The sequence below is a fragment of the Oncorhynchus clarkii genome, chromosome 18, assembly GCF_045791955.1.
Source record: "Oncorhynchus clarkii lewisi isolate Uvic-CL-2024 chromosome 18, UVic_Ocla_1.0, whole genome shotgun sequence".
Lineage (NCBI taxonomy): Eukaryota > Metazoa > Chordata > Actinopteri > Salmoniformes > Salmonidae > Oncorhynchus > Oncorhynchus clarkii.
Genome location: NC_092164.1, coordinates 34047909 through 34065858, shown reverse-complemented (window position 1 = coordinate 34065858; position 17950 = coordinate 34047909). Strand labels below are relative to the sequence as shown.

The 17950-nt window shown below is 47.1% G+C and overlaps 1 protein-coding gene across 1 annotated transcript in view; it reads left to right on the top strand.

Moving 5' to 3' along the window:
* Positions 1–2340: 2340 nt before the first annotated feature.
* Positions 2341–17950, top strand: part of LOC139372585 (sodium/hydrogen exchanger 3-like) — a 47933-nt gene continuing 32323 nt past the window's right edge. Inside the window, exons 1-3 of the mRNA XM_071112328.1 lie at positions 2341–2590; positions 15175–15477; positions 15685–15845. Of these exons, the coding sequence (XP_070968429.1) occupies positions 2341–2590; positions 15175–15477; positions 15685–15845 (714 nt within the window). The remainder of the gene's footprint in view (positions 2591–15174; positions 15478–15684; positions 15846–17950) is intronic.

Below are 17950 nucleotides of genomic sequence, written 5' to 3'. Positions count from 1 at the left end.
GTTGAAGTTGGAAGTTTACATACACCTTTGCCAAAAGCATTTAACTCAGTTTTTCACAATTCCTGACATTTAATCCTAGTAAAAAACACCCTGTCCTAGGTCAGTTAGGATCACCACTTAATTCTAAGAATGTGAAATGTCAGAATAATAGTAAAGATAATGATTTATTTCAGCTTTTATTTCTTTCATCACATTCCCAGTGGGTCAGAAGTTTACATACACTCAATTAGTATTTGGTAGCATTGCCTTTAAATTGTTTAACTTGGGGCAAACATTTTGGGTAGCCTTCCACAAGCTTCCCACAATACATTGGGTGAATTTTGGCCCATTCCTACTGACAGAGCTGGTGTAACTGAGTCAGGTTTGTAGGCCTCCTTGCTCGCATAAGCTTTTCAGTTCTGCCCACAAATTTTCTGTACGATTGTGGTCAGGGCTTTGTGATGGCCACTCCAATACCTTGACTTTGTTGTTCTTAAGCCATTTTGCCACAACTTTTGATATATGCTTGGGGTCATTGTCCATTTGGAAGACCCATTTGTGACCAAGCTTTAACTTCCTGACTGATGTCTTGAGATGTTGCTTCAATATATCCACATAATTTTCCTGCCGCGTGATGCCATCTATTTTGTGAAGTGCACCAGTCCCTCCTGCAGCAAAGCACCCCCAAAACATGATGCTGCCATCCCCGTGCTTCAAGGTTGGGATGGTGTTCGTCAGCTTGCAAGCCTCCCCCTTTCAGGTTATGTCGATATAGGGCTCGTTTTACTGTGGATACAGATACTTTTGTACCTGTTTCCTCCAGCATCTTCACAAGGTCCTTTGCTGTTGTTCTGGGATTGATTTGCACTTTTTGCACCAAAGTACGTTCATCTCTAGGAGACAGAACGGGTCTCCTTCCTGAGCGGTGTGACGGCTGTGTGGTCCCATGGTGTTCATACTTGCGTACTATTGATTGTACAGATGAACGTGGTACCTTCAGGCATTTGGAAATTGCGCCCAAGGATGAACCAGACTTGTGGAGGTCTACAATTTTATTTCTGAAGTCTTGGCTGATTTCTTTTGATTTTCCCATGATGTCAAGCAAAGAGGCACTGAGATTGAAGGTAGGCCTTGAAATACATCCAGATGTACACCTCCAATTAACTCAAATGATGTAAATTAGCCTATCAGAAGCTTCTAAAGCCATGACATCATTTTCTGGAATTTTCCAAACTGTTTAAAGGCACAGTCAACTTAGTGTATGTAAACTTCTGACCCACTGGAATTGTGATACAGTGAATTATAAGTGAAATAATCTGTAAACAATTGTTGGAAAAATTCCTTGTGTCATGCACAAATTAGATGTCTTAACTGACTTGCCAAAACTATAGTTTGTTAACAAGAAATTTGTGGAGTGGTTGAAAAACCAACCTAGTGTATGTAAACTTCTGACTTCAACTGTATTTATAATTTAAAACTCCACAAATTGATGTACCAATCCCATATTTCCCCTTTAGTGGATTTAATTGAATTAATGAATACATCAGACAGCCACACGCTCACATCAACAACTCTCCAATCCATTAATTCGGAACGACAAACTCTCTCTCTCGCTCTTTTAGTTTTATTTTGTAATTTCTTGCTTTTCTAAAGTCTACCAACCTTGCCAGCAGGCATGCCGGTTGAGATAGTTAGACAAGCTGCTTCTTGGTAGCTAGTTATGAGGTTGGGAGATTGGGAACTTACCTGGGCTAGCTAAAGCCAACTTCATAAAACTGGTAGGTGGCAAGAAGTGTTAGAGAAACACAAATCTGAGGAGCCACATGTCCCTGTGCCAACCCCAAAATAAATATTGGGCCACCTCAGATTTTTGTTGAATCTCTAACACCTTCTAGTCAACTAGCAATTTTATGAAGTTGGCTTTAGCTAGCCCAGATAGGTTCCCAACCTCATAACTAGCTACCAAGAAGCCATTTCAGGCTATCAATCAAGTTAGAGTAGCTAGCTTGTCTAACTAGCTTAGCTTAGCTGGCGTGCCTGCTGGCAAGGGTGGCAGACTTTGGAAAAGCCTCTGGTGTCCTGAGCTAGTGATTACCAAGAGGGTGGCAAGGTGGGGCAAAACCTCTGTCCCTGCCATTGAAGAAGTGGCCCAACTAGCTGGTCCGGCTAAAGAGTGGGAGGAGCTTTCATCTGTAGTGAAAAGGTGTACTCTAGCCTGAGCGAGGACAGAGAGGAGCAAAAATACTTAGGGCCAGCACTGAAAATCCAGAGACGGTGAGAGAGGACAGAGAGGGAGGGAATGAGAGACAGACACCAAGATTGATCAAAGAGCAAAAGATTTGAAAAGCATCCAGCTCCAAGATGCCAGCTCTATGGCACTCCACGTTCTTCCTGGTGATTGTGCTGCTTGCCATCAGTAGGCCCAGCCTGGCATCTCAGGCAGGTAATGATGACCTTCAGATGGGCACAGAGCACAGGCCTGACAAGGGCACAGAAAATGAAACAATGAACCTTATCACCACCCTGCCCATCGTCACCTGGAACTGGCATGAAATTCAATTCCCGTACCTGATAGTAGTCTGGATCCTGGTCAGCTGGCTCTGCAAACTCGGTGAGTACCATGCATGTACATCCCCCGTCCCCAGGCTACTTATCTTTATAGCACTTCATCGTACCATAGATCGCGTCCCCTATTCACTCTCAGAGTTATAACAGATGTTATAAACCAAGCCGATGTCAGTTTAAGACCGCTGACTTTACACTGTCATGACACAGCCAATTAACTGTGTGTTAGTGTAAAATTTTACAGGATTTATTTGTGTTTCGACAGGAAAGCTGAGGAAAAGTTTGGTAGAGTCTGGCAGGTGATAATGTAATTTGTGCTAATGTGTATGTAGGTAGAGATGTGAGTTATGGAGGTTCAGCTTTTGAAGGGGAATGGGTAATGGAGCATTCACAGTTGTGTTGACACGTGAGACGTTGGTTACACTCTGTGTATAGGTACATACACATGTGGGAGTGTGTTTTCCATGCATATGATGGTGGAAGTATACAGCCTTGATGTGTTACTGGCAGATAAAGACTTCCATATAGATGTAGGTATGACTCTGCTTGCAGATAAACTGAAATGTAGCTGGTCATTATTCCCTTCAAATGACCCTATGCTGACATCTGTGAAACAGCTCCTCAAAACGTCACCACAGCATTTACACTGGTGACTCTGAGGAGTGCTTATCAAACCGTGATAATGTAGAAGTCTCGGATAGACCCCAGGATGGGTTGTGTCAGGTCCCTTTCCATTTCATTTGTCTACATGAATAATGGGTTGTCTGTTAATGAGTCAATGCAGAACTCTATAAACATGCTTAAATTCAATTATAATAGTAATCCGTCACTGTTTTGCAGAATGTTTCTGTAAAGAATGAATGGCTTTTAACCCTGGTACCTAAGCATTTTATATTGCACAAGAGTTGTGGTCTACTGTAGACAACAGTGTGTTTTCCCCATAATGGGAAAAGCACTGGCATTTTTCTTCCTCCACAGATGTATGAAGCTTGCTTTCTTCCATCCTCTACTCCACCAGCTCTCTCAGTCAATTTATTCTGCTTGATGATAATTGGGGACAATGGACCATGTCTGGTTGGTGTGCTTAGTACAGGGGGCCAGGATGGAGTCATACCTCCTCCAGTCAGTATAAATATGCTGTCACGTTCTGACCTTAGTTCCTTTGTTTTGTCTTTGTTTTAGTATGGTCAGGGTGTGAGTTGGGGTGGGCAGTCTATGTTTGTTTTTCTAGTTTGTTATATTTCTATGTGTTGGGCCTAGTATGGTTCTCAATCAGAGGCAGGTGTCGTTCGTTGTCTCTGATTGAGAATCATACTTAGGTAGCCTGTTTTCCCCATTTTGGTTGTGGGTGTTTATTTTCTGTTTCCGTGTGAGTGTTTGTTGCCACACGGTTGCGTTTGTTTCACGGTTATTGTTTTGTAGTGTTCAATTTATGTCTTTTAATAAACGTTATGGACACTTACCACGCTGCGCATTGGTCCTCCGATCCTTCTCGCTACTCCTCCTCAGAAGAGGAGGAAGAATGCCGTTACATATGCACTGTAAAATGACCTGTTTGGACAGTAGAACTTTTGAACTGTTGCATACTTCACCTCCTGTGAACATCTACATGAAGTAGAGAGGAGATTCAGCAACTCTTGGAGGACAATGGAAGTGTGTAAAAAAACATGATTTTACCTTTAACAATAAATATTTTATTTACTTTCATTGTCATGCAAAAGTTGCTGAATCTCCTCTTTACAATTCATGCACCTTGGTTGGAGAGAGAGGTAGTAGTGATCGCTTCCCTTAAGATCTACATGCAAGAACATGATCAACTAATAAATTGTTGACTGTATTGTGTTCTCATCCTCTGTCACAAAACACAACCAGGCTATAGCCACGTTTATACCTGGTTCTAATGTGCAACCTTTGTATTGATCACGCTCTGACTGTGCCTACATTTCTAGACAGGATTGGTGTATACGATTAAAAGACACATTGTGATCAGATCTTCTAAGTGTAAACATATAAGATTAGGTCAAGATCAGGAAGAAGGTCGCTGGCTGGTGGCAGGTATAAATGGATAGAGGAGGAATGACTGATTAGCCTAACCTATGAGGAAGGTAAGTGTCATGCCCTGACCTTAGTTATCTATGTATTATTTTGGTCAGGGTGTGACGAGGGTGGTATGTGTGTTTTTGTCCTGTCTAGGGTTTTTGTATATCTATGGGGTTTTAGTATGTCTAGGTATATGTAGGTCTATGGTGGCCTGAATTGGTTCCCAATCAGAGGCAGCTGTTTATCGTTGTCTCAGATTGAGGATCCTATTTAGGTTGCCGTTTTGTGGGTTGTCTATGTGTAGTTGCATGTCAGCACTTGTGGTTATAGCTTCACGCTCGCGGTGTTTGTTTAGTGTTCTTCATTTAAATAAAGAAGAATGTATTCATCTCCTCGTTATGGTGACCGTAAGACCCAAGTGCAGTCTGTGCGAAGTAACAATGTTTATTGTAACAACAGGGGCAGGCAAACGACAGGTCAAGGCAGGCAGGGGTCGATAATCCAGGGTAGGAGCAAAGGTACATGATGGCAGGCAGGCTCAGGGACGGGCAGAGTGGTCAGGTACACGGTCAGGACAAGCAAGGGTCAAAAACCAGGCGGACGAGATAAAGCGAGGCTGGGAAGCTTGACAAACTGACAACATACAACACAGGTATAAGTACACAGGGGATAATGGTGAAGATGGGCAACACCTGGAGGGGGGTGGAGACAAGCACAATGGCAGGTGAAACAGATTGGGTGTGACATAACAAAAATGCCATTTGTTTAACCTTTCCATCTTTCCAAGACTGAACCTTTCTAATCAGGTGTTAAAAATGGAATACTTTTACATGCTTGGAGGAACATGGGACTCAAGGCCATAATCATGTTGAACATTTTAAAGGCTAAACAGCAGGCTGTGCGCTGGTTAAAATGATACATTAGAGACTGTCATGTACTGTCATGTTGTGTCTTGTCTCTGTCCTTTCCCTTCACCCTGTCTCCCTCTGCTGGTCGTTGTTAGGTTACCTTTTCTCCCCCTCTTTCCCCCAGCTGTGCCTTGTCTCCTCCTAACCACCTCGTCACCCCGTTTCCCACCTGTTCCCTTTTTCCCTCTGATTAGGTCCCTATATCTCTCTCTGTTTTTGTTCCTGTCCTTGTCGGATTCTTGTTTGTTGTGTTTCATGCCTGAACCAGACTGTCGTCATGTTTGCTGTAACCTTGTCTTGTCCTGTCGGAATCTGCCGGTCCGTCTGAGCCTACCTATGTTTGGTAATTAAAGAAGCTCTGTTTAAGTTAATTCGCTTTTGGGTCCTCATTCACGCACCGTAACAGAAGAATCCGACCAAGAATGGACCCAGCGACTTCGGATCCTCTCCACTCAGCCGTCGGGATCCAGGGAGCGATGCTAGGCAGACACGAGCAGGAAGTGTCTGCTGCTCGACATGCCGTTGAGACCCTGGCCACCCAAGTCTCCAACCTCACAGAACAGGTTCACCATCTCCGCCTCGATCCACCGGCCACTTCCAGGGCTTTCGAATCTCCGGAGGCCAGAATCAATAACCCGCCGTGTTACTCTGGGGAGCCCACTGAATGCCGCTCGTTCCTCACCCAGTGTGATATTGTGTTTTCTCTCCAGCCCAACACTTACTCCAGGAGCACTGCTCGTGTCGCCTACGTCATATCTCTCCTTATTGGACGGGCTCGTGAGTGGGGCACGGCAATCTGGGAGGCAAGGGCTGAGTGTACTAACCAGTATCAGGACTTTAAGGAGGAGATGATACGGGTTTTTGATCGATCTGTTTTTGGGGAGGAGGCTTCCAGGGCCCTGTCTTCCCTATGTCAAGGCAATCGATCCATAACAGACTACTCTATTGAGTTTCGCACTCTTGCTGTCTCCAGTGGCTGGAACGAGCCGGCCTTGCTCGCTCGTCTTCTGGAGGGTCTCCGCACAGAGGTAAAGGATGAGATTCTCTCCCGGGAGGTTCCTTCCAGCGTGGATTCCTTGATTGAACTCGCTATTCGCATTGAGCGACGGGTTGATCTTCGTCACCGAGCTCGTGGAAAGGAGCTCGCGCTCTCCGTCGCCCCCCTCTCCGCATCACTACCATCTTCCTCTGCCGGCTCGGGTGCTGAGCCCATGCAGCTGGGAGGTATCCGCATCTCGACTAAGGAGAGGGAACGGAGAATCACCAACCGCCTCTGTCTCTATTGCGGTTCCGCTGGTCATTTTGTCACTTCATGTCCAGTAAAAGGCCAGAGCTCGTCAGTAAGCGGAGGGCTACTGGTGAGCGCTACTACTCCTGTCTCTCCTTCAAGATCCTGCACTACCTTGTCGGTCCATCTACGCTGGACCGGTTCGTCAGCTTCCTGCAGTGCCTTAATAGACTCTGGGGCGGAGGGCTGTTTTATGGACGAGACCTGGGCTCGGGAACATGACATTCCTCTCAGACAGTTAAAGGAGCCCACGGCCTTGTTCGCCCTGGATGTTAGTCCTCTCCCCAGGATTCAGCGTGAGACGCTACCTTTAACCCTCACTGTTTCTGGTAATCATAGTGAAACCATTTCTTTTTTAATTTTTTCGTTCACCTTTTACACCTGTTGTTTTGGGCCATCCCTGGCTAGTTTGTCATAATCCTTCCATTAATTGGTCTAGTAATTCTATCCTCTCCTGGAACGTCTCTTGTCATGTGAAATGTTTAATGTCTGCTATCCCTCCTGTTTCCTCTGTCTCTTCTTCACAGGAGGAGCCTGGTGATTTGACAGGGGTGCCGGAGGAATATCACGATCTGCGCACGGTGTTCAGTCGGTCCAGGGCCACCTCTCTTCCTCCACACCGGTCGTATGATTGTAGTATTGATCTCCTTCCGGGAACCACCCCCCCCCGGGGTAGACTATACTCTCTGTCGGCTCCCGAACGTAAGGCTCTCGAAGATTATTTGTCTGTAGCTCTTGACGCCGGTACCATAGTCCCCTCCTCCTCTCCCGCCGGAGCGGGGTTTTTTTTTGTCAAGAAGAAGGACGGGTCTCTGCGTCCCTGCATAGATTATCGAGGGCTGAATGACATAACAGTGAAGAATCGTTATCCGCTTCCTCTTATGTCTTCAGCCTTCGAGATCCTGCAGGGAGCCAGGTTTTTCACTAAGTTGGACCTTCGTAACGCTTACCATCTCGTGCGCATCAGGGAGGGGGACGAGTGGAAGACGGCGTTTAACACTCCGTTAGGGCACTTTGAATACCGGGTTCTTCCTTTCGGCCTCGCTAACGCTCCAGCTGTCTTTCAGGCGTTAGTCAATGATGTCCTGAGAGACATGCTGAACATCTTTGTTTTCGTTTACCTTGACGATATCCTGATTTTTTCACCGTCACTCCAGATTCATGTTCAGCACGTTCGACGTGTCCTCCAGCGCCTTTTAGAGAATTGTCTTTTTGTGAAGGCTGAGAAGTGCACTTTTCATGCCTCCTCCGTCACATTTCTCGGTTCTGTTATTTCCGCTGAAGGCATTAAGATGGATCCCGCTAAAGTCCAAGCTGTCATTGATTGGCCCGTCCCTAAGTCACGCGTCGAGCTGCAGCGCTTTCTCGGCTTCGCGAACTTCTATCGTCGTTTCATCCGTAATTTCGGTCAGGTGGCAGCTCCTCTCACAGCCCTTACTTCTGTCAAGACGTGCTTTGAGTGGTCCGTTTCCGCCCAGGGAGCTTTTGATCTCCTCAAGAATCGTTTTACATCCGCTCCTATCCTTGTTACACCTGACGTCTCTAGACAGTTCGTTGTCGAGGTTGACGCGTCAGAGGTGGGCGTGGGAGCCATTCTTTCTCAGCGCTCCCTCTCTGACGACAAGGTCCACCCATGCGCGTATTTTTCTCATCGCCTGTCGCCGTCGGAACGTAACTATGATGTGGGTAACCGCGAACTGCTCGCCATCCGGTTAGCCCTAGGCGAATGGCGACAGTGGTTGGAGGGGGCGACCGTTCCTTTTGTCGTTTGGACTGACCATAGGAACCTTGAGTACATCCGTTCTGCCAAACGACTTAATGCGCGTCAGGCGCGTTGGGCGCTGTTTTTCGCTCGTTTCGAGTTCGTGATTTCTTATCGTCCGGGCTCTAAGAACACCAAGCCTGATGCTTTGTCTCGTCTCTTCAGTTCTTCAGTAGCCTCCACTGACCCCGAGGGGATTCTCCCTGAGGGGCGTGTTGTCGGGTTGACTGTCTGGGGAATTGAGAGGCAGGTAAAACAAGCGCTCACTCACACTCCGTCGCCGCGCGCTTGTCCTAGGAACCTTCTTTTCGTTCCCGTTCCTACTCGTCTGGCCGTTCTTCAGTGGGCTCACTCTGCCAAGTTAGCCGGCCACCCTGGCGTTCGGGGTACGCTTGCTTCCATTCGCCAGCGTTTTTGGTGGCCCACCCGGGAGCATGACACGCGTCGTTTCGTGGCTGCTTGTTCGGTCTGCGCGCAGACTAAGTCCGGTAACTCTCCTCCTGCCGGCCGTCTCAGGCCGCTTCCTATTCCCTCTCGACCGTGGTCTCACATCGCCTTAGATTTTGTCACCGGACTGCCTTCGTCAGCGGGGAAGACTGTTATTCTTACGGTTGTCGATAGGTTCTCTAAGGCGGCTCATTTCATTCCCCTTGCTAAGCTTCCTTCTGCTAAAGAGACGGCACAAATCATCATCGAGAATGTTTTCAGAATTCATGGCCTTCCGTCAGACGTCGTTTCGGACAGAGGTCCGCAATTCACGTCTCAATTTTGGAGGGAGTTTTGCCGTTTGATTGGGGCTTCCGTCAGTCTCTCTTCCGGCTTTCACCCCCAGTCTAACGGTCAAGCAGAACGGGCCAATCAGACTATTGGTCGCATCTTACGCAGTCTTTCTTTTCGCAACCCTGCGTCTTGGTCAGAACAGCTCCCCTGGGCAGAATACGCCCACAACTCGCTTCCTTCGTCTGCGACCGGGCTATCTCCTTTTCAGAGTAGCCTCGGGTACCAGCCTCCGCTGTTCTCATCTCAGTTCGCCGAGTCCAGCGTCCCCTCCGCTCAGGCTTTTGTCCAACGTTGCGAGCGCACCTGGAAGAGGGTCAGGTCTGCACTTTGCCGTTATAGGACGCAGACTGTGAGGGCTGCTAATAAGCGTAGAACTAAGAGTCCTAGATATTGTCGCGGTCAGAGAGTTTGGCTCTCCACTCAGAACCTTCCCCTTAAGACGGCTTCTCGCAAGTTGACCCCGCGGTTCATTGGTCCGTTCCGTATTTCTCGGGTCATTAATCCTGTCGCAGTTCGACTTCTTCTTCCGCGATACCTTCGTCGCGTCCACCCGGTCTTCCATGTCTCCTGCATCAAGCCCGTCCTTCGCGCCCCCGCTCGTCTTCCCCCCCCCCCCCCCATCCTTGTCGAGGGCGCACCCATCTACAGGGTCCGTAGAATTTTGGACATGCGTCCTCGGGGCCGTGGTCACCAGTACCTCGTAGATTGGGAGGGGTACGGTCCTGAGGAGAGGAGTTGGGTTCCCTCTCGGGACGTGCTGGACCGTGCGCTGATCGAGGATTTCCTCCGTTGCCGCCAGGTTTCCTCCTCGAGTGCGCCAGGAGGCGCTCGGTGAGTGGGGGGGTACTGTCATGTACTGTCATGTTGTGTCTTGTCTCTGTCCTTTCCCTTCACCCTGTCTCCCTCTGCTGGTCGTTGTTAGGTTACCTTTTCTCCCCCTCTTTCCCCCAGCTGTGCCTTGTCTCCTCCTAACCACCTCGTCACCCCGTTTCCCACCTGTTCCCTTTTTCCCTCTGATTAGGTCCCTATATCTCTCTCTGTTTTTGTTCCTGTCCTTGTCGGATTCTTGTTTGTTGTGTTTCATGCCTGAACCAGACTGTCGTCATGTTTGCTGTAACCTTGTCTTGTCCTGTCGGAATCTGCCGGTCCGTCTGAGCCTACCTATGTTTGGTAATTAAAGAAGCTCTGTTTAAGTTAATTCGCTTTTGGGTCCTCATTCACGCACCGTAACAGAGACATTAGTTCATTTACATGGCTAATAGTGTGAATTGATGCATGCCACATTTTCCCACCCTATTTAGCCACGGAGTTAAACATTTGCCTGTAAATCAAGTAGATAATAATAAACCCGCCTCTAATGTATGTTAAAATAACATTTGACTTATTTACAATGTGTGCAAATTAGATTACTCACCGGGTCTGTTATGCAGATGCATCCTCACGTGAATGGCTTCAGTTTCACAACACTTCCAGCTGTTAGGCCTTGTTAAGTCCAACAGGCTTATGTGAGCACTGTGTTACATTGACTGCTGAACAAGTCACTATACTTATTCACTTATACACATATTACAAGCTATGATAGCAAAGAGTTCCAAGTTAAAATAAATCAAGTTTCAGTTGGATTACCTGTGTCACCTGTGTAAGGAATATTATTCATTATGCTGATTGAGTACAGTACATGTCCAGTGACAGTGTGGTTTTAAGGGAATAAAACACATATCCTAAATAATATGTCATGATGCCTCCGGACCCAAACAATATCGTCACTATGGAGTTCACCAGAATAGTGTTCTCATCACAAATACATGCCATTGTATACTTGACACGTTTCTGTTGTGCACTATATCAATTACATTAACATACAAATACGTATCCACAGATTTCTGGTCCCATGTACACACACCTGCGTGAGAATGTGGGCATAAAACACCTCTCTGAGGCCAGGCAAACAATGAACTGAAATTACACACCAAATGTAAAAACTTTTCATTTGGCTTGAAAGCACAGATTAGTATGAAGTTTCCTCCCTGAGAGTGGCATAGTAATCTCTGCCCTTGATTGAGTACAGTAGAGACTGAGAAACACAGAGAGTCTCTGCCCTTGGTTGAGTACAGTAGAGACTGAGAAACACAGAGAGAGTCTCTGTCTCTGTCTCTGTGGCCTGGACTCAAAGATGGCTCTTTCATGATCCTAAAACATAATCAATAATTTGTTCTTAGATTCTGATCTTCATGTATTTTTTGGTTTACATTTTTTTTTTTTTTACCTTTATTTATCCAGGCAAGTCAGTTAAGAACAAATTCTTATTTTATGTATACTTCGGGTCTCATTTCAAACGAGAAAGTTAACTTTCATGATTCAATACAATGATCATGGGAGGGAACATGTAGGCCTAACTGAGTGCAGGACAAAGAGGGGAATAATAGGATTTGAAGTCAATTGTAAACATCAGACTGTAACAGTTTTCTTGATGTGAATGAGAGTCAGACCAAAATGTGGCGTGGCTATTGCGATCCATGTTTAATAAAACAAGGTAAACACGAATCAAATACAAAAACAATAAACGTAACACGAAAACCGAAACAGCCTAATACTGGTGCAAAGTAACACAGAGACAGGAACAAGGACATCAGGACACTAAGGACAATCACCCACAAAACCCAACACCAAACAGGCTACCTAAATATGGTTCCCAATCAGTGACAATGACGAACACCTGCCTTTGATTGAGAACCATATCAGGCCAAACATAGAACTAGACAAACTAGACATGTAACATAGAATGCCCACTCAGCTCACACCCTGACCAACCAAAACATACAAAGCAAAACATGGTCAGGGTGTGACAGTACCCCCCCAAGGTGCGGACTCCGGCCGCAAAACCTGAACCTATTGGGGAGGGTCTGGGTGGGCATCTGTCCGCGGTGGCGGCTCTGGTGCTGGACGTGTCCCCCACTTCACCATAGTCTTAGTCCGCTTTATTGTCTGCTTCCGTGGCCTCCTAACCACGACGACCCTTCTCAATGGACAGAGGGGCAGCTCGGGGCAGAGGGGCGGCAGCTCGGGGCAGAGGGGCGGCAGCTCGGGGCAGAGGGGCGGCAGCTCGGGGCAGAGGGGCGGCTGCTCGGGGCAGAGGGGCGGCAGCTCGGGGCAGAGGGGCGGAAGCTCGGGGCAGAGGGGCGGAAGCTCGGGGCAGAGGGGCTCCGGCGCCTCTGGGCTGAGGGGCTCCGGCGGCCCCTGGGCTGAGGGGCACTGGCGGCCCCTGGCTGACTGGCGGCCCCTGGCTGACTGGCGGCCCCTGGCTGACTGGCGGCACTGGCGGCCCCTGGCTGACTGGCGGCACTGGCGGCCCCTGGCTGACTGGCGGCACTGGCGGCCCCTGGCTGACGGGCGGCTCAGGCGGCGCTGGGCAGACGGGCGGCTCAGGCGGCGCTGGGCAGACGGGCGGCTCAGGCGGCGCTGGGCAGACGGGCGGCTCAGGCGGCGCTGGGCAGACGGGCGGCTCAGGCGGCGCTGGGCAGACGGGCGGCTCAGGCGGCGCTGGGCAGACGGGCGGCTCAGGCGGCGCTGGGCAGACGGGCGGCTCAGGCGGCGCTGGGCAGACGGGCGGCTCCGGCAATGCTGGAGAGGAAGGCTCTGGCAGCGCCGAATAGGCGGGAGACTCCGGCTGCGCTGGAGAGGAGGAAGGCCCCGGCAGCGCTGGAGAGGCGGGAGACTCCGGCAGCGCTGGAGAGGAGGGAGCCCCTGTAAGGATGGGCCGGAGAGACATCCTGGTGCGGGGGGCTGCCACCGGAGGGCTGGTGCGTGGAGGTGGTGACGGATAGACCGGGCCGTGCAGGCGCACTGGAGCTCTTGAGCACCGAGCCTGCCCAACCTTACCCGGTTGAATGGTCCCGGTCGCCCTGCCAGTGCGGCGAGGTGGAATAGCCCGCACTGGGCTATGCAGGCAAACCGGGGACACCGCGAGCAAGGCTGGTGCCATGTAAGCCGGCCCAAGGAGACGCACTGGAGACCAGATGCGTAGAGCCGGCTTCATGGCACTTGGCTCGATGCCCACCTTAGCTCGGCCGATACGCGGAGCTGGAATGTACCGCACCGGGCTGTGCACCCGCACTGGGGACACCGTGCGCTCCACAGCATAACACGGTGCCTGCCCGGTCTCTCTAGCCCCCCGGTAACTACAGGAAGTTGACGCAGGTCTCCTACCTGGCTTCGCCATACTTCCTGTGAGCCCCCCCCCAATACATTTTTGGGGCTGACTCTCGGGCTTCCATCCACAACGCCGTGCTACCTCCTTATACCAGCGCCTCTCCACTTTCGCCGCCTCCAGTTCTTCTTTGGGGCGGCGATATTCTCCTGGCTGAGCCCAGGGTCCTCTTCCTTCCAATTCCTCCAAATAGTGCAGCCTCTCCCACTGCTGCTGCTGCTGCTGCTGCTGCCTCTGTTGCTCGTTACCACGCCGCTTGGTCCTGTTGTGGTGGGTGATTCTGTAACGTTTTTCTTGATGTGAAGGAGAGTCAGACCAAAATGCGGCGTGGCTATTGCGATCCATGTTTAATAAAACAAGGTAAACACGAATCAAATACAAAAACAATAAACGTAACACGAAAACCGAAACAGCCTAATACTGGTGCAAAGTAACACAGAGACAGGAACAAGGACATCAGGACACTAAGGACAATCACCCACAAAACCCAACACCAAACAGGCTACCTAAATATGGTTCCCAATCAGAGACAATGACGAACACATGCCTCTGATTGAGAACCATATCAGGCCAAACATAGAACTAGACAAACTAGACATGTAACATAGAATGCCCACTCAGCTCACACCCTGACCAACCAAAACATAGAAACATACAAAGCAAAACATGGTCAGGGTGTGACACAGACAGATCAAAGGGAGCATGCAATATCATCCAGTGAGAATGAAAGCTGTGTTTTGTATAGCATTTGGGCCATAAATAGGCTCAACATAATTCTACTAGTCTGGCAACTATAGCCCTCATCAGTGTTATCAACAAGTATAAGTAGCTGCGTCCCGGACTGGTTTTTATTTTATTTTTTTATCTTTATTTAACTAGGCAAGTCAGTTAAGAACAAATTCTTATTTTCAATGACGGCCTAGGAACAGTGGGTTAACTGCCTGTTCAGGGGCAGAACAACAGATTTGTACCTTGTCAGCTCAGGGGATTTGCAACATTCCGGTTACTTGTCCAACGCTCTAACCACTAGGCTACCCTGCCGGTCTCAGAGTGGGTGTGTCCAAAGCGCTCTGCTATAGGTTAGACGCTCTTGATTGAACGGTGTTGTCTATGCCATTAAGTGTTCCCATTGGTCAATCCCAGACCGTTCTCTATCTGATGTTGCGGAGCCTTGTGACATGCTGCGTTGTTTTGTAGCTAATATATTTCCTTTGTTTTCTTTTGCCGATTTTCAAAGTCACTTACTATCCAGAGCAAATGCATCACCATATTTGTCTAAACAGTGGGTAACACCGTAACAATAGCTTTTTCCATGCAATAACCAATGTACCAGCAGTTATAGCACAAAAGTAGGTTGCCTACAGTGGATGACTAAATATAGCATGCACGCACAACCTTACAAATATAGTTTAATTATACGAGAAACACACAGAGTATAAATGATCAATGGATAGACAGAATAACATTTACATAGGTAAGACGGAACACAGAAATCTTAAGATGGTAAAGTAGTGTACATATGTGTCTGAAAGTGCTCTGTTATCATTCAACTTTCTGACCCTCTTTATCTTTGATTCACTCTACGTATCTCTGAATGTGTCTCTCTTGTCCTTGTTTCTCTCTCTCTCACTCTCTTCACCAACAGTGTTCCAGCTGATCCCCAGCCTGACCAGTGTGATCCCGGAGAGCGGCCTCCTCATTTGCATCGGTTGGGGCCTGGGCGGCATCATCTACGGGGCAGACAAGGTGCAGTCCTTCAGGCTGCAGCCCTTCATCTTCTTCTTCTACCTGCTGCCCCAGATCGTCCTGGACTCGGGCTACTCCATGCCCAACAAGCTGTTTTTCAGCAACTTGGGCTCCATCCTGGTTTACGCAGTTATTGGCACCTGCTGGAACGCTGCCACTTTGGGACTTGCCCTTTGGGGTTGCTGGTTGGGCGGGGCCATGGGTAAGGCAGCCAATGTGTGTCCCAAATTCCTATTATAGTGCACTACTTTGACCAGGGGGCCCGTAGAGCAGATCAACATAAAATATGGGTTCTTCTATAGTTTTCCGATGATTGAAAAGGGCATTTGTGCAGTCCTCAATCAGAGTTAATGTGTAAGGTAGATGAAAGGTCTGAGATCATAACACCTTTTACCCTGGGCCTCTGTAGGTGATATCGACACTGGTCTTCTGCAGTTGCTGTTGTTTGGGAGTCTGATTGCTGCTGTGGACCCCGTGGCTGTGATTGCCGTGTTTGAGGAGGTCCATGTCAACGAGGTCCTGTACATCCTGGTGTTTGGGGAGTCCCTTCTCAACGACGGCGTCACAGTGGTCAGTCTCACAATCTTCATCCTCATTTATCATTATTAGGCTGCGTCACAAATTGTACCCTTTTCCCTATGTCAGCCATGCTGACCAAGAACGGTGTCAATAAGGAATGAGGCCTGCATAATTTTAAAAAAATGTGGAACTCAGTAGCGCTTTCAACTTACTCTTCTTGAAAGGTGTAATAGTGGAATACACTAGCTGCAATTTTGTAATTTGGCAGTGCTTTAACAGCTTTACTCTTATGTCAGTCATTGCTGACCTTAAAGAGCTATTTATGACAGTGATCAACTAGCCCATGTTAGCTAACGTTTTTCACCCCATTGGTTTTGTTGTAATGTTTGAGTCACTCAGATATCACATGAACACACATAAGACATGGCAAAATGTGTACAATTCCAGAAAATGAGCTGTAACTCATAACTGAAAAATGTTCTCTCCACCCCATGGAAAAATGTATAGAATTGGAAGGAATTTGCTTTAAAACATACAAAACAGATATCACATGAACACACACAAGACATGGCAAAATGAGAAGTGGGGGGTCTGTTACTACGCTGATAATGACAATATCCATTCGGACCTTTACCATCCTAGGAAATTTGTGTGATTGGACTTTCTCAAATACTATTTGAATATCCCTGTCCTACTGTATATAGTGCACTACTTTTGATCAGGTTCCCTTCAGTTGGTAGCCTATAGTTTGTATCATTCCATTTGCTACATCTGTAAACGCTGTCACATCGTTGTTGTTGTTGCTGAGGATCACTAGTAGTAGTTCATCATATTTCATGTAAAAAAAGAATAAGACATGTAGGCTAATTAAATCCTTATGGAGCGCAGACCAAGTCGTAACAGTTTGAACCTGAGGCATGGCGCAATACTTGGCCACTGGGAACATCACTTAATTTCAAGGTGGACATTTGGTTGAGACGTTCATCAATGAGATTTAAACCTTTATTCACCCAACTCCAAAATAAGAATTCCTAATGTGTACAACTTAATTCCAATGGAAAAACTGTCCGATTTTGGGTTTAGGTATCATCTAAATGTGTCATCACTGTTGTAAAAGCACAACAACGTTCAAATGGGAATACAATGTCTGAATAGATTCTATTTATACAACAGCTTAATGCGTTATCAGTGTGCTTCATCTAGAAACCATCAAATGACCTGGATTGCAGTTGAGAGTAGTGCATTCAGAAAGTATTCAGACCCCTTGACTTTTCCACATTTTGTTACGTTACAGCCTTAGTCTAAAATGGATTAAATAAAACATTTAAATCCTCAGCAATCTACACACTATACCCATAATGACAAAGTGAAAACAGGTTTTTAGAAATGTTTGCAAATGTATTACCAATAAAGAAAATGATATCATATTTACATAAGTATTCAGACCCTTTGCTATGAGACTCAAAATTGAGCTCAGGTGCATCCGGTTTCCATTAAAAATCCTTGAGATGTTTCTACAACTTGGAGTCCACCTGTGGTAAATTCAATTGATTGGACATGATTTGGAAAGGCACACACCTGTCTATATAAACTTGTTTTTGCTTTGTCATTATGGGGTCATTGTGTGTAGAATGAGAATTATCATTTTTCTAATTCATTTTAGAATAAGGCTGTAACCTAACAAAATGTAGAAAAAGTCAAAGGGGCCTGAGTACTTTCCGAATGCACTGTAAATTAAAAGTACATAGTGCAAGTCATCAATGCTGTTCGAGATTCTGCTCAGATTATTATAGCAATTGTGAAGATCAATACAGACCTGCGACCTTTTCATGCTATCTTGAACACGAATGCTTTCTATGATAACATAAGGACATTTAGTTACAGTAACCTCAATGTGGCCATGGATGTTAACGACTTTAAGGTTGAATAAATGCTGTTACATTAGTTAGCCGTAACTTTACGCTATTTACTGTATTACAAAAGTAATATTGAAATGTGTTTTGTTGACAACGCAAACAAGTATTAAAATCTAAAGGAGATGTCTCTAATACTTGGATAATTTGAGATGAAGATGTGAATCCAGCATATCAATTATTAATTTGTAGAAAAACTGGAGTAAAGGCAGGCTAAGTCAGTGGCACAGAACATGCATCTCC